The 17,638-nt window shown below is 30.7% G+C and overlaps 1 protein-coding gene across 15 annotated transcripts in view; it reads left to right on the top strand.

The window, feature by feature from the left end:
* Positions 1-17,638, top strand: part of LOC148622125 (sodium/potassium/calcium exchanger 2-like) — an 80,656-nt gene extending 63,018 nt beyond the window's left edge. For all 15 annotated transcript variants that reach the window (XM_088571704.1, XM_088571702.1, XM_088571710.1 and 12 more), the window contains 6 exons: positions 874-982; positions 3,133-3,431; positions 8,001-8,126; positions 9,763-9,882; positions 12,177-12,313; positions 13,067-17,638. In XM_088571704.1, coding sequence (XP_088427830.1) covers positions 874-982; positions 3,133-3,431; positions 8,001-8,126; positions 9,763-9,882; positions 12,177-12,313; positions 13,067-13,310 — 1,035 coding nt within the window. In that variant the 3' untranslated portion in view covers positions 13,311-17,638. The remainder of the gene's footprint in view (positions 1-873; positions 983-3,132; positions 3,432-8,000; positions 8,127-9,762; positions 9,883-12,176; positions 12,314-13,066) is intronic.

The raw sequence follows: 17,638 nt of genomic DNA on the forward strand, positions 1-17,638 counted from the left end.
TACTTTATATAATGCATCAAAAGATTACCAATCCTGCTGGTTATGAATACAAAGGGAAATAATCCCAGGGTCTGTAACTCTGTATTGTTCTATGTCATCTAATAAACCCCACTGACGGCATATCAATAAATCATGCTGCTGGTTTTAGAATGATTAGTTATATTACTCAAATTAATGGACTTATTTCTGTGCACTCCCCCAACTATTTGTTTTGATTTATTTCTAATGGTGTGCAAATTGATTGAATGTGACGTCAAAATTTATGTTACTATAATAATCATGTTTTATCATTATACCATACTGCATGCTATGGAAACACACTGTTAATACATATTTCCCTACAGTACAGTACATTCACTTTGTATTTCCTTTCATTCATTTATCCACAAAAATAAATTCACATCCATTTGTGTTTCGTGTTGCTGTCTTAGAGGGCATCTATTTTGCTGTACCTATGTATAATGCTGGGGTCAGCTGTAGCATGCCCTGTGGTTTGAGGGTTTCATTGAACGGCCTTGGGATGACATTTTATGCCCTGTGGTTTGAGGGTTTCATTGAACGGCCTTGGGATGACATTTTATGCCCTGTGGTTTGAGGGTTTCATTGAACGACCTTGGGATGACATTTTTATCCTTGGGTAGCTGTTGTCTCTTTGATATATTCACCTATGCATTCTACTTCTGTTGATTGCATTTTTCACTACTTCTATTGTAAAATGAATTAAAGTTTTATATTTTTAAAAGGTCATTATCTCCTATTCCCAGTTTTGCTGTATTCTTATTTCTAATGAATGTGCTGAGCAACACATTATTTAGGGCAGTTACTATCACACCATTACACTATCTCCATTCATACTGATATCTTAAATTTCAGAAACCAAAACGAAGTGCTAGTATACCTATTTTACATGCTGGTGGGAACCGTTTCCGACACGGAATTCTAGACCTTATCATTCACTCAGATCATCACAATTTACACCATGGTAAGTATGTATAAAATTTGAAATCATCACAAAATTTCCATTGAAAACTAAATCCATGAATTTAAAAGACTACAATGATGTAAAATTTTGACATCAGTCAAAATTTATACACATTGTCCTGTTCCCTTCACTGCTTATATTATTGGTCAGTTTTTGTTTAAAATCAATGTAAGTGAAAAGGACAAGTTTTATTGTGTTAATGGAATATATCAAGGCGTGTTAAGTACATATGGTAAGCTGATTTTCTGATTATATGAAAATAACCATCCATTTTTTCTCATATTGTATTAACTGATAAAATGAAATATATTCATCTTGGTACTGGATTTTCAATAGTAACTAGTGTCCCTGTACAATGGCCATGAAAGTCAATTATTATCCTTATTCCAGTTTAAATGAAGAGAATTAGAGACATCCATTGATTTTTTTTCTGGAAGTTTTTAATTAAAAAGCAAATTGTTGTGAATGTCTGTATAATTATAAGCTACTGAAGTTACAATAATTACAACAACTAATACCTCATTACCAAGGGTTAACAGAGGCTAATGGTTTCTTAGATGTCTTTATTTAATGATAATTTTATCTAAGACTTGTTTTAATTGGTGTTTGCCTTCTATGAATGTAAGTGATGTAATAGATACAGAAAATAATCACATCTTAACCTTCAATTGTAAATTGCAGTTGCTCTTATGGTCACTATATTAAATGTGGATATTTTGAAAACTCCCTTGTAAAACATTACCATGATCAGGCTTCAGTGATGAGAGTCAAAACATTACCATAGTAAGGCCTTAGTGATGAAATTCAAAACATTACCATAGTAAGGCCTTAATGATGAAGGTCAAAGCATTACCATAGCAAGGCCTTAATGATGAAGGTCAAAACATTACCATAGAAAGGCCTTAATTATGAAGGTCAAAACATTACCATAGGAAGACCATAATGATGAAGGTCAAAACATTACCAAAGAAAGGCCTTAATTATGAAGGTCAAAACATTACCATAGTAAAGTCTTAGTGATGAAGGTCAAAACATTACCATAGAAAGGCCTTAATGATGAAGGTCAAAACATTACCATAGTAAAGTCTTAGTGAAGAAGGTCAGAACATTACCATAGGAAGGCTTTAATGATGAAGGTCAGAACATTACCATAGTAAAGCCTTAGTGATAAAAATTTGTTTCAAGCTTTGTGGTTTTATATCTTAATTGATTAAGAGGGTTGCTATTTTTACTTGTGTACATGTTTGATCAGTGTTAATTTAAGATAGCACAGTGCTTAAAATAGTAGCAGTGCAAAGCACAGTGCTAAAAATAGTAGCAATGCAAAGCACAGTGCCACAATGGTCTGTGGAGAAAATCGTTGATGTTCCAAGTCATTGATGAAGTCTCTGTTGATCATCTACTTCTAATTTCTAAGTGTCTTTTTCGTGCTTATCCTTAAACTTTGAATTTTTCTCCTGAAAGGAAACAAAAGATAACAACGTAGGCATCAATGGAAAATTATTGGCAGTACAAAATAAGCTGTGACTTAATGTATTTTAAAGGTCTGTGTATATAACACATTTATATCATTTATTTCAATAACTGATTGTTGCTATGAATCTCCAATCTTCATAATTGTTCTTCATTTAGAAAAAAAACATACTTATAGATTACTAAATGGGCATTATTATTGTCAACTAACAGAAGTGTTAATAACAGTATCACAGAGTTGCTGAACACATGATTAACTATTCATTTGTTCATATTTAGAAAATGTTAAACTTTCTCATGTTTTAATTCTTACAATAGAATCGAAAAAAATGTTATAGAGGGGACTTTGTCTTGTCATGAAAATAAAGATGGAAAAATCTATTCACATATGTTATTAGCTGGTGGTAGTAAATACCCGAAATATGACATTTTGACCACCAAAAGATGCAGGGTAGTTGATGAGCATGTTAGTAGTGACATACACTTCTTGAGGAAGAACAACAAATATTGCTGAAATAAATTTTGAGCAAACAAAATCCTACTCCCAAAAGGGTCTATTTGTGTGTTGACCAAGTTTCTTTTACTCATTAATTTTAACATGATAAAAGAAAAAGAGAACCATCAAATTGGAATTTGGATAAAAAGAATGCCTTGATTATCACTTGGTTTCATTTCAGCAAAACCACATGAGAAAGCAGTTCACCTTCATGCATTAGAAACACTGAATGTTGTAATTGGAGTAATGGCACCCCAAAATGGCCGTCCACATAGCAATCCACCAAATGGTCAAAGAAATGGTTCTGTCAATGGACCTGTTGACCATGATAACAATACCCTTGCCCCTCCTCCAACTAATGGGCATATACCAAATGGTGGGATGTCTAACAGTGGATGTACATTAACAGACGTCAACACTGAGGTAGCACCTATCCCTGTTCCTTCAGGTGATAGTCCTGATAGTGAAGAAAAAGCTGAGGTAGGTCATGTCATAGTGGCCATTCTTGTTTGGCTTTGGTATTTTTAATGTGCTTTCTTGACCAACAAGTTTTTTTTTCATATTTCTGTATTGATGGAAATGGATATTTTCTTAATGGTCTGTATAATTGTCCTATTGCTTTTCTCATCACAATTTATTTTTATCTTGAGGATAAAATTATGACCTACTGTTTTTAACTTAAATGATATTGTGTCTGTCAAATTGTTTAATGCTAAATTTATGTCTTGTCAATATTTCTGAAAATGCTTATGAAAAATGCTTATTCTAGATGTATGGGGTTAAAGTGATTCATCAAATCTTGATATTTGCGTGATGTTAATCTAATGTGTGTTGAATACTTGCGTGAGTCTTATTATCATAAGAGGAAAGAAAATTACCTTTTTTTCATCTTTTTAACTGCAATTTCTTTTAAGATAATTAGATGTTGTAAAAACGAGCATTATTAAACGTATTTTGATGTTATATAAGAGAAACAATTACTGAAGGTTTTATTGTGTTCATTTTATCACAATGATAAAAGTGACTTTAAGTAAAGTTAAGTATGACCAGTTATATTTTTATGATGGAATTAGGTCTATCTCCTGGTAGTTTTGATACCTTAGTTGTAAAATTAATTTTTTATGCATTTTGTAGAATATTCAAATGGGAGTCCAAGTATCAAAAGAATAGGCATGCAGCAGCACTAAGCTTGTCCTAAATAGTGCTTGCAGTTATTGCCCATTTTTGTTGTTTGTTTTGCTATTTTTCAAAAATCTTCTCCGCTGACACTTCCTAAGCAATTGGACTAAATTTGGTAGGAACATTCCTTGTTTTCCATAGAACTGATGTAGGGATTTTTGATCCATGGAGAAACATGGCCACTGTTACTGTTACTAAAAATAGAACAAAGAAGTCAGTCAGAAGTTTTTCTCATAGATCTCCAAAATCAAGTTCAGCCAAATTCTTTTTCTTGCTGAAATGATCCTTAATATAAGGCCTACGAAGTCTCCAGGGACCAAAGTTGATAGATGACTCCTTGTAAGACTTGTATGATAGATTTATAGAATGGAATTTTCAATTGATGAAATGATCCTTATGCAGGGATCAAACTTGTCGGACAACTCCTTGTTAGAGTTATTGCCTTGAAAGGCAAAAAAAAATTTATTTTTTTTTTAGTTTTCAGCAAACATCTTGAAAATTATAATAGATAGAATAAAACTAATAATTGATGAAATGATCCTTATGATAAATGATTCTGTTCTGCTCTTGCTTCCATATATTTTTTATTCCCTCTTTCCAATTAGTTACCCTATAATTATTTTTCTTAAAAATTTATAGAACTGGAGTTAAGTAAGTCCAAATCACTGACATTAATTGTGTCCTGCTGCTTACCTATGGTTGCGATTGATAAATGTATGAAAGGTGATTAGTCAGCGTCTCACTTAGTAATAAATTAATGTATTGTTCCATAATGAAATAATGAAGGTTTTACTCATTTCTTTAAATGCAAGCGCCAAGTGTTCCATTAAGAAAATATATTACGCTTATAATTAGTTATTGTATCAATAGAATAGCTTCCATAAATTGGTTTATTCAGGCATTGCTAGTCACCAAAAGACTTTGATCAGAAATTTCTGTTGGAAAAGTGATGTTAGATACACTTTGCATTTAATTATCGCTAATTTCATCAATATTAATAAGAAAGTCTTTGATTGTTCTGTATATTTCCTTCTTGATTGAGAAAAATTTGTTCCATCAGGTTTATTTTTGTGAATATTAATCGTTTGTTATTTCTGTAAAGGTGAAAATATCACATAGAATCTTCATACATGTTTTTTTTTAGAAAAAATCCTTCAACAATCAGCAGTTGATTATCATTCTTCTGGAGTTAAACTTCCAAATCACAGGCCTCTGATGAAAATAAATAAAGAATGGAATTTGTAGACATACAAAAATCAATTATTGCCAAGAAAAAAAAAACTTGCTTCTATGTGTTAAAAAAGAGCAAAGATATTAATTTACTATACTGTAAGCTATATCATTTGCTAAATAGGGGGAATTCTCTTTGTAATCCATATAAAATCTTGTAAAAAAATCCCCAACATTAAGGCCTGAATTACTTGAAGTACATGTGACCTTTAAAGTTAAATTCCAAAGTGTGTTCATCAGAAAAACTAGTTAAAATCTATAGACAAAATATTAGGTATGATATACCTTAAATCAGTTATGTAAACTGGTCTTTGTTGTATATAAAGTTAATTGATTGATTGATTGATAATAGTTCAAAATCACTTAAGATCAGGTTGTAGTATTAATAGGAATATTTTTATGTGTAAAACTAGGCTAGTCATATATATTCCTGGAAAACTTGAATTTTGGATATCTTATCAGCAATGTAAAAGAAAGTATTGTTTTCTGTGCTTGTCAGAAACTTCAATACTATTGTAATGGTTGATAAAATATTCACCTTTGTTCCTCAGATGTATTGGAGCTTTGTAAATCCAGAATTTTATATCAATTGCATTATACAGAGTGCATTTATAGCCTTTATCTTAAATGAAAGGGGTTTGGTTGAATTAATTCAAAAGTTAGCATACCAATAAAACTTGAGCATACAAACAATCAGATGGCACTTTGACATTTATTTAAAACCTTCATATTAATGTTTTCTTGTATAAAATAATTTATAATTAAATACAGGAAAGTCCTGTTGCTACTCTCTGCTTGTTTTGAATAGTAGCAGTTTTCTGTTAGATTTTTTTTATGACAAAAGCTATTACAAGTGAAAAACATATCACTATTTCTATAGTTACGCACTGACTACTCCCTACATCATGGGGCTAATCTAGTCTGCAAAAAAATTTCACATTCCAGTAAACAAAGCTTGTCTTCAATTTGAGGCAATTTTTTTTTATATATTACCTTGCTTTCTATGATATAATGTAACTTGTAAATTCTAATCAATTATGGTTTTCACAGATGATATAACGCAGTATTGATTCATTCCAACCTTTGAGACATTTCTCTTGTCAAAGAATTAATTACAAAATTTACATCAAATTTGAATCAGTCGATAATTGATTCATTCTTCATATACAGTGATTCATTACCGTAATCTTTGAGTTTGTGTGTTGATTACTGTTATTATTAAGCTTGAAACGGTAAATAATTGTCATGTTTTGGTATGGGACGATACAGTTGTCATGGAATTCTCATTTTTAGAAAAACACTCTTAATATCAACATTGGTTTTTACATGTTAAGCTGAATTAATCTGCGATTACAACTACATGTATTTCATCTACACATTTTGACCCCAAAAAATATCTGACGTGACAGCTTATTTCTGCAACTATTTGATCTATACAGTTTGACAAAAAAAATTCTTGATTTAGAAGGAAAAGATGACTGCTTAAGATTGCAACTATTTCATCTACACATTTTGACATTTATGATTGTTGAGTCCAGTTTCTGATTAATTTTTCTAGTCATTATGGAACCCTTTATTATTCACCATTAAATACTGTTTTTTGTTGTTTTTAAAATTTAAGAACAAACAATTTATTAGCAAGCCTGTTTTCTTTTATCAGAATTTTTAGAATTACTTGTCCAAAGTCAGGAATTTCTGGACTATATATAGAGGCAACTCTTTCGCTGTGTCTGTGTATAATGATGTTTTGGGGTCAACTGCAGCCTGTCCTGTGAAATTCAATGGATGGCCTTTGGCTGACATTTTCATCCCAGTGGGGTTGTTGTCTCTTTGTCTTATACACCATACCTATTCTCGTGATATAGAAATGTTTTTTCAAAGAACTTTGGTGATGGAAATGGGTGCATTTGGTAAATCCTAATATAAGCTGTTTTATGTAAGCAATCAGGATTGGTGATGATATTCACACTTTAATGTTAAAAACTTTAATTAAATTCTTTTAATTTTCTTTCAGTTAACGAGAGATCAAAAACAAAAAAAAATTATTCATCCCCGTTTTAATTTGCCATTTTAGTTTATGTCAAATGTAAGAGTAATCTCTAAATCAGCAACACAATGCTATAATATGGAAATTTTTGGTTAACCTAGAAAATGGAGATCTGTTGCCATCACCTAAGTACCAGCTCTCCAAAATGGTTTTTTTTTTTTTTTTTTTTTTTTTTCAGACCTAGGGTAAGGGACATAACTCATGAAATCAGTGATATGTTTGTCTCATATTCAATTTCACCAAAGCCTCTCTAGCTTTCATTTGAAGCAGAATAAAATGAATCCAAGTTAATTAGATGCTTACATAAGATTGATGTAAAATGCTGAACACAAACGTTCCAACGATTTTTAAGAGTTATATCCCTTACCCTAGGTCTACTTTCTTAAATATGTGTAATTTCTAGTTGGACAATATCCATGCAGAAAGCCATAGAAGAATTAATGTCTACTTGTATGTTATAGAAAACTGATTTTGATCCCATTCAACCAATTATTTTTGCCAATTGGTGAAAATTGATAAATCTATCAATGGATGAGGTCATTTTTACTATTTATGAACAAATGTATAATATAATGGAGATTATTTCTCTATAGTTGGAGGAAGAAGAAGAACCATTAGATTTGAGTTGGCCATCAGAATGGAAGAAGCGTTTGAACTACATACTGGTAGCACCTATAATATTTCCATTGTGGATCATGTTACCTGATGTCCGAAACCCGGTAGGCATCTGTTATCTTTGTTATAGGTTAAATGAACAAAAGTCAACATACAGATTCTTTGTAGATCTGCAGATACTGAATTCTACCCCCAATTTTTTTTCCCCTTCTCCTAACCTGATATTCTGGATCTTCCACTGGTCGTTATGATAAATACATTGTTTAATCCACGTTTCTTTTGTTTAAAATGTGTTCAGAGATTGCCAATCTCTGAGAAGCCTTTTTTTGTTTTTCTTTTCTTTATTTTTTCTTTTCAAACTACTTTATACTATGTTTAAAGTTCCAGTGGACCACACTCACTTTTCAGCAATTGTCTTTTTCATCTGTTTATTGTCATTGATTTATTTTATATGAACTGTGACTGCCCTGTGGTTGATATATAACGTACTAATGACTCAATACTGATAATTGGTAGAACTATAAAGAGAATTGTAATCTCTTCAATGAAAGGCATACAACGTGCATAGGTATAAAATATAATCATATAAACCTTCAAATTGTATTATCAGGAATAGGTTTTTAATCAAAATACCCGAAGCCATAATATTCAGAGGATGCTTACATGTAATGGTCATATTTGATTGAATACTAGACATGAAAGAGAACAGTCCATTCTGTTACAGTGACATCTCCTAGGACATCTCCTATTTGCTATGGCAAATGCAATTTATTCAGTTTTTATTTTTTATTTTAACTCAAAATGTGCAAACACCAAAATTAATCAGTACCTTAATTCCACTTGCTAACTTTGACATACTCCCACATTACAAAGCCAGTCTGCATTACTAAAACTTTACATTTATGACACAGGAACATTTTAGTTGGGTGCATGCTTCAAATAACTCCATGAAAATTACTGAAGAATCTTTTGTATTATAGAATAATTTGAACTAAGATGTGACATATTGATTTTAAACCAGAAATCTACTGTCTATTTTACCTGGGGAAACTGATGAAAATTTAATGGCTTATATTATGTTATATATTTTGCAATGAGTAAAGATCAATGCAGATTTTTAAAATTTAATTTGATACGATAATTGCCACCAGGCATAAATATTACAGCATATACAACTACATATACCCATTTAAACTTGATGTGAAAAGGGAGATAACTTGAATTATGTTTATTCCAATTTGACTTTTACATAAAATAAATATAAGTACCAGTACTAAGTATTTGTCAATGAAGGCTTGTTTCATTATGGTATACATGTACATATATTTTCAGCATAGAGAGAATGACAAGAACATTACAAAAAAATTAAACAAATCTCTAAATATGTTCAACTTCACCAAAAGTTAGTAAAAATCACAGCAGATAGTCATTCATTTCTGTTACGTTTATAAGGTACATTAATATTGAAAAGTAGAATCAAAATTCATAATTACAATACTGTTAATTGGAGGATCAACATCATTCACTTGAATGAATCTCAATTCTTAAAAAATGCCTATGGTTTAGGAATCAGATCAACTCGAGCTAAATCCATTAGAAGATTTTTTTAAATAATTCAGATGAAAATCAAAATAATGATATTTCTTTTTGTTTTCATGTTAGTGGGAATGTTTTGCTGGAAAACAAAATTTTCTTGTTAGTGGGAATATTTTCCTGAATAATTAAATTTTTGTCTTGCAGGAGAAGAAGAAATGGTTCATGTGTACATTTTTTGGCAGTATTATGTGGATAGCTATTTATTCCTACCTCATGCTGTGGTGGGCCAATACAATCGGCAAAACCATTGGAATTGAGGATGAGGTAAATCTTTAAGTTATCTTCTGTGTGCAACTTCAGGTTAAGGTTCAATTTAGTTCTTTTTTTTAACACTAAAGACAAAGCCCACTTACCAGTTCTGACATTAGGAATTTCATGAAATTTTACTGAAATGTTCTCAGGTGTAAAGGCATTGAAATAAGCTTCTAAAAATATAGAAAAATCGGGTGTTTTTCAGACGTCTCTGATCTGGTCAATACTTTTTTATGAATGACACATGCCATACGTCAGAAGAAATTTTCACTACTTCATTCTTAAAACAATAAAAACAAAATACAATGAACTTTATCCACCAATAAAGAACCTTTTATTGTTTCCCACCAAAAGAAAAAATTTACTTTTGAACCATATTCACAGTGATCTGAAATATTTCTCACATTAAGATTTTTTTTCGTATGAAAAGGTATCCATTAGCTGTTAGTATAAACTAGTTAGTATAAAAGTAGGGGGCACCGATCAAATAAGAAAGTTAATCACATTTGTGTACCCCATCATCTGTTATACTGTAGTTCTCTATGGTTGCCAGTAGATATTGTGAGAGTAACTTAATAAGTATTTCATTTTGTGGAATAGGATTTCAGACTTCAACTTCCTGTTTGACAAGTTTCTCTATATTGTGACCAGAGTGGGAGTATTCATTAATGACCTTTACTCACAGTTTTTTTTTTTTTTTTTTTGATTTAGCAGTATTAAAAGAGATAATTAGATTCATGTTTAGGTCAAGTTCAATGTTCAGAAACATTATAAAATCTTCTTGAGATCAATACATTTCCCTTCCTAGATAATTGTTGGTTGTTACCATAAGATACTGTTACTACTGTGGTAACATCGGAAATTATGTGTTTTATGGGATTCATATTAAGTGGGTATCATGTAACAGATTTGAAATCAGAACAGTAATTTAGGTTGATTGTCAATAATATCTTTTGAAGTTTCCTTTCCTTGATGGAGACTTGTTTTATTTTTGGAGAATTTTAAGTTATAGATTGTATGATTTGGTGTTATATAAGGCTCAATCGAACACAATTTGTTATCTATAGGAGTACATGTATTTGTGTGATATCAAAGGTTTCAGGAATTTTAAAAGAAATATACCTGGTATATCATTTTTATACCCTTGGTCAATAAGTGGGTATTATAATGGAATCATTATACCCCTGGTCAATTAGTGGGTATTATAATGGAATCGTTATACCCCTGGTCAATTAGTGGGTATTATAATGGAATCATCTTGTGTATTCATCATTCCATTTGTCTTAATTTCATCACATTTATTTCAACTCCCTATGAATGGATTGATTTCAAATTTGTATGTGGCTTAATACAATATGATATAATATAAAGATGGAGAAGTTGTAAAGTACTTTTGTTGCCATCCTATATTAACTTCCCGTTTGTGGGACTTTCCCTTTTTTTCATTATATGGAATGATGAAGAAAATTTTCCTCACAAAAATCACAGATCCCACTGGACTGTTTGCTTTCTAATATAGTATGTGACTTTATAAATGTAAAACAAGTTGTTGTTACAGTTTTGGGTAGCTGTCAACTTTTTGTAATAGTAGAAGTTTACTTTGCATGACAATGTGCAACTTCATGTAATCCTTGAAATTACCATTCTTGAAGGCTGGTAGCTGACTAAATTTTCTATTTATAATTGAGTAAAAAATACAAGAATGTATGTTTTTATAACAATAATAGGATGAAGGCTTAAATACATTGTTTTAACAGTTTGAAACAAATTAAATCGCAGAAAAACTTAGGAAGGTTGACTGATTTGAAATTAAAACTTGTCAATAGTAAAGTAATGTCAGTTTGATAGTGAAGGGATTGATTTATTGAGGAAAATTGATACAGAATGTCACAGATAAAACATGAAATGTGTTATCTCCATAGGCCATAATTATCTCAACTTCTAGAATTGTTTTGTTTGAAACATAGAACCAAACAACATGGGTCATTTAACGCAATTGGAATTTATCAGTTTGAGATGAGAGTGATTCAACTTTCTTCAAATGTCATTGTTTTCTAAATTTATATTTAATTGCTATTACATGACTTTCCATCAAAATGGTAGTTATAGCAACAAGGTTAGAAACAGGAAGATCACAATGTCAACCAGAACATTGACAGAGATGGAAACTGGAGTACAAGCATTTATATTTAGTAGACCCATATTTTAGGTTTTTCATTCTTTAATTTTATAAGGTCACAGATCAAAATTTTGCTTGACAATCTTTGTATTCCCATGTTTATCAAAATCTTTTTTTCCCTTTTCAGATTATGGGTTTAACAATAATTGCTGCAGGTACAAGTATCCCTGACCTGATCACTAGTGCGATTGTAGCCAAGAAAGGCTTTGGGGATATGGCTGTTTCTAGTTCTGTAGGGAGCAATATATTTGACATTACAGTTGGGTAAGTAGTCACTCACCTCCATAAGGTAAAACATTTGAAGCCAAGAGAAAATACATGAAAGCATGAGAGAAAACTTTCATACATTGTGCTAGCAAAAGAGCATGAAGTCACTAAAAAAGGTCAAATTGAAAAATAGGCTTGTACCTTATGGTACCAGTATCACTTTGCATATCCCTGAGCGGATGTATGTCAAAACATGGTGTGTATAAAAATATTGTGCATTTTCTTTTTGCCTCTTCACAAACTAATGATGGTCAAAAGATATGAACAGTGACTTATAAAATAGAGCAAACATCACACTAAAAGATGACAAACTTTTTGTTAAGAAAATCTAACATTATAACATAAAAATCTTCCAGTAAAAGGTTGGTTTAATGAGTGCAAAACGAAAGTAGAGAAAATAGCTATTTATAGTTCAAGACTACTTTTCTGTCCAGTCTTTGTGGACTCACCCTACTTTTTTGCAGGAAATTGTTTGTTCACAAATCCATAGAAAGTGAAAGTGAATCAGTTTACATGTTTTTTTTTTTAAATCCTAAAAATGTTCACTTCACAACAGAAGTCCATGGGAATATTAATATGATACTGAGACCTTATAATACAAGGAATTTGTGGATCACATAGTACTGGTTTATATTTGTTATGTATTAAACATGTAATGGTATAATAAACTACAATTTTAAATAGACACAATCCATCATTGATCATATCATTGTAATTGTACATATTATTAATTACTAATCTGTTATACAGGTTACCCATACCATGGATGCTCTATCTAGCTATCAATGGAGGAACTGTCAATGTGGATAGTAATGGACTTGTCTGCTCCATTTTGTTGTTATTTTTAATGCTCATAACACTGATAATTGTGATTGCCGCATCCAAATGGAAAATGAGTAAACTTCTTGGGATCAGCATGTTAATTTTGTATGCTGTATTCCTTGTTCTAAGTGTACTGTTGGAAATCAAGATCATTGCTTGTCCTATAGAATGAGGGTCTGGTCACTAACACTAGACAAGGTATTGATGGTAACATTATTTAAATTATGGTAGGAACCAGTTTCAAACCAATACCAGTGTAGGCTATGACATTGTCATTACAACCAGTTAACAGACAAAGACATTGTCAAAGGAGCCAGTTACAAACAGTGTCATTGTCACAAGAGCCAGTTTCAGAGCAAGATATAACATGTTTCTAGAACTATATACAGCATGTAAATACAATAACACAAACAATGATCCATATGTATTACTGTATACATGTTATGTACTAGGTTAAACTTCCAATGTATGTGCACATTATAGATTCTAGAGTTTTATGTCATAATGTACAAACATCCCAGTAATATTTATTAAAATCATACTTTTAATAAAACCATTTTGTTGACAGTTGGTATAGAAATATATTTCAAATTAAGTTCATGTGAAAATAATTCATGTATAGAATTTGATTTTAAGGTAATTAGTGGATAAATTATACCTGATATTATACTCTGTCACGTCATCAGTGTTTATACTTAGAAACAAGTACTTTCTTTTTTAAAAAAAGATAGCAGATGCAGTAAAATTTGTTTTTTTTACTTGCAATTTTCTAAACATTTCATTCAGGAAATAAAACATGGCATGCATTTTAATTTCCGATACAGCTTTTCAAACACCATTAAGTTATCAGTATTTGGCCAATCGGGAAACAGAATTTAGGTCAGTTGACTTGCATTTCCATGGAAGAGCATCTCTAAGGTCAAAGGCATAAAAGCAGAACTATACCGACTGCGTCGGAAAAAGTGGAACAGATAACTGCTTCTCTCTATCTTTTTGTAATATAATTGTTATATATGCCCAAAACACATGGGATCCTCTCCCACTATCAAATATGCAACCACACTTGTATATAGACAAACGAAAACAATTAGGTTGCATATTTGATAGTTGGAGCAAGTCCTTCTGTCCAAAATAATGGGCATAGCATTTCTCATGCACTGATGGATATTTGTTTCTGTGATACAGTAAGATATAAGTTAAGAAAACAGGTGTCTGTATGCCTGTAAAGGGGTCAGTCAAATTTGTTATGAAGCTATGAAGGTTATGTAAAATTTGTAGCCTCAGGCAATAGTTCTTTGGTCAACTGCATCTCTTTGGATCTGTTTTGCTCATGCTAATAATCTGAATTACTAGTAGATATTTACAAATGGTTTTACAAGTTGATATTGAGAGAAATCAATGTAATATTACATAAATGTGAAGAAATTACCAATTTTAGAACTGATCTAAAACTAAGTACTAGTCACATATACTTAAGCATTTTAACAGATTTTCTAAACTGCATTTTTTGTATACTTTGTTTTGTTAAACCATTATTGTTAATACAGTTCTATGTCTACTGGTCATTAGAATGCTACTAAGTTTTGATATGGAAGTACACTGTGAATTCCAAGTTTCATCTGATTATTTTATTTAGTTTTTATGTCTATTATTTTTCTGTTTACATGTTATATTTTAACAAGCGTGATTTTTTGTGATAATTATACTTATTTTGATTGAAGTTTTTGCATTTTAATTTTTATAGCATTTTAAAGGTACTTTTTTGGTACTAAGAAGAGATGAAACTTTAAGGTATGCATTAACAGAGATGTGAATAAAGATGTTTTTTATTTATTCTTTAAACATTCCTGTTAGAAACATCCCTTTTTTATACCATATTGATTTTACATTCCATGTAAATTTCCAGTAAGCCGAAGAACTAAGTTAACTTTATTTTCCAAGTTGCTCTTTGTAATGAAGTTTATGTTACCTTTAAGTTTTTTAATGCTTATACCAAATAAAAATATGGAAATATTACAAAATTTAAAACTGAACCAGCAAATAAAAGATAAGCAGTGAAGAATGATCAGTTGGATTTCACACCACATGGCAATCCATAATTGTTACAGTATCTTTGACTTCAACGAAACCTGTATATAGATATTCTTGTTTTAATGGTATGCTGGTCTATAAAGGGTACCTTTGTGTCATATGTGAAAGTACTCGGTGTTTTTACTTTTCTGTTGGTTTGTGTTAAAATGCTCATTTGTGTTTTAGTTACAGTATTATAAAAGTTTCTAAGTCACCATTTTTGTACAATCTTGTGTTAAATAGCAATACATGTATCATTATGGAGTAGAATTGGCACATTTAATGTTAGCACACAGAGCAATATCTTGGTCCTTTAATTGAAGTCATTTTAAGGATGTTCACTGCTCTGTCTAAGAATAAGGAGGATTTCGTAGGGTTGTGAAATATTTTAAGATTTTTTGTGCCAGAACAATATTAGTAGAAAAATTGATTGGTCAGTGTCCACAATCTTGAAATACGAGTGTTTGAAATTTTGGCAGAAAGAGGATTGCTCTTGATTTTCCACAGGTTTTTTCATAGTAGGTTTTATTTATTAAAAACCCTGAAGAAATAACAAAGATTGCATGAACACTTCTCAAAAAACATTTTAAAATGTGTTTAATGAAATAAAAAAATATTTATTCTTTGAAATGGATTAAACCAGAGGAGTCTGAAAATCTGCCAAAATGGTTGAACATGAGCAGTGAACATCTTTAATTAGGGTCAGGTTCACATAAGAATCAGGGGTGAAAGTCTTTATTTTTTGTCAACTTTCATAATATTGAAAATGCATCCAATATGTGTCATTAGTGATTTGAGAACCAATGAAATTAGATGGGGACAAAATTATTATAGGATATATAGTAAAAAAGAAAAGCAGGCATTTCTTTCAGTAAAATTCAACTATATCTTTACTATTTAGGACTTTCCCAACTACAGATACAATTTTTATTGACATTTTAATCTTAAATGTGACTTCAGAAAGATCTCAGGTAAAAAGGTTGACAACAAATTGACTTGTCACCATTTTCTTTATTTTGCATGATTCTTAGATGAAGTTGTACTTCAATTCTGCTTGTTAAAACCTGCTTGTATTTGTATGCAACATCACACTTTTTCATCTTGTGCATTTCGACTGCTTGCACCCCAACCTTTGTAGTTATACAGTGAACAAAATTCAAGACATATTTAATTTAATAAATCTACACAGAATTTTTTATTCAGATTCTCAATAGTAAAATATTTCACTCACCTTATATTTAATTTTTTATTCACTTTCATATTTTGCATACCATATAGACTGTTACATGTGCAGTTAATCTTGAAGACTTGACTTTTACTCATTGGCTGATATATATTGATCTTAGTTATCTTTGACAATGCTTCATCAAGCATTAATTAGATGTTTATAATTACTTGTGAAGAAAATTTCTCTGTTTTCCTTTAATTCTCAGTTTATAACAGCAAAGGTAATTAAACATTATACTTTTGCCTTAGAAAAGCTCCTGTAGTTTGATTATTTTTACGTTCAAAAGGAATTTTATGCGAAAAGGCACGTTCTCATATTCGAACAATGCAACTTCAGAAGTTTTTTATCTCTAACTGCAAGCAGTTATGTAATATATTGGGCTGACCTAATATTCTGCTATTGTTCCCTTGAAATGAGGCTGTCTATTTTTCTACCATGGAATATTAGAAATCAATATCAGTATTGCTATGTTGTTTTAAGTACTTAAAAAGTTTATGGGAAAAAAACAATCAATGATGCTGTCAGTATAGGCCTTTTAAAAAGAAATGGTTTCAGGCCATATTTAAGTAAGACCTACCTAATTGTCAGAGGGTGTCATCTTGTTCCTCGTATCAGATTGATCAACAGATGTATCTATTGTTATACAGTGACAATTAGAAAGTTAAAACTAAGAAAATCTGATTGGAAAGCAGGAATTTGTAGGTCTTTGTTCTTAACTTCATTGTGTGAATGACCTTGTCAAAGGTCAAAGTAATATGAAGAAATTTTTTTTTTTGGTTACGTTTTATACTTCTTTGGGAATATTTATATTCATAGGGTTCAATTTAAGGTACAGCAATTTAGGTGATGTTTTATTCAATTTGTAAAAATCGTATAATATTCTTATTCTGTTAATTTAATTTTTCTCACAAGTAGTGGATTTTTTTCTATTTGGCCATACCATGAAAAAACCCAAAAGCAATAATACTTCCTTACAATATATTTGCTGTCACAGGCAAGGTATCATGTTAAAACATTCCTTCCATAACAAGCCACAGGCAATTTTTTTGTTATTAGTGATTTTGTAAGCTTTGTTTTTATATAGATATACCATTTTTTTCATTATATGAGTTGTTTGTTATTGTTTATGAACCATGACTCGTCATATTAAATGTGATATTATTGTTTTCCGTCCGTTTATCATTAAAGTTTTTTTTAGCTAA

Source organism: Perna viridis, chromosome 3 (assembly GCF_037379345.1).
Source record: "Perna viridis isolate PV_CMFRI_1.1 ecotype Kerala chromosome 3, ASM3737934v1, whole genome shotgun sequence".
Taxonomy (NCBI): domain Eukaryota; kingdom Metazoa; phylum Mollusca; class Bivalvia; order Mytilida; family Mytilidae; genus Perna; species Perna viridis.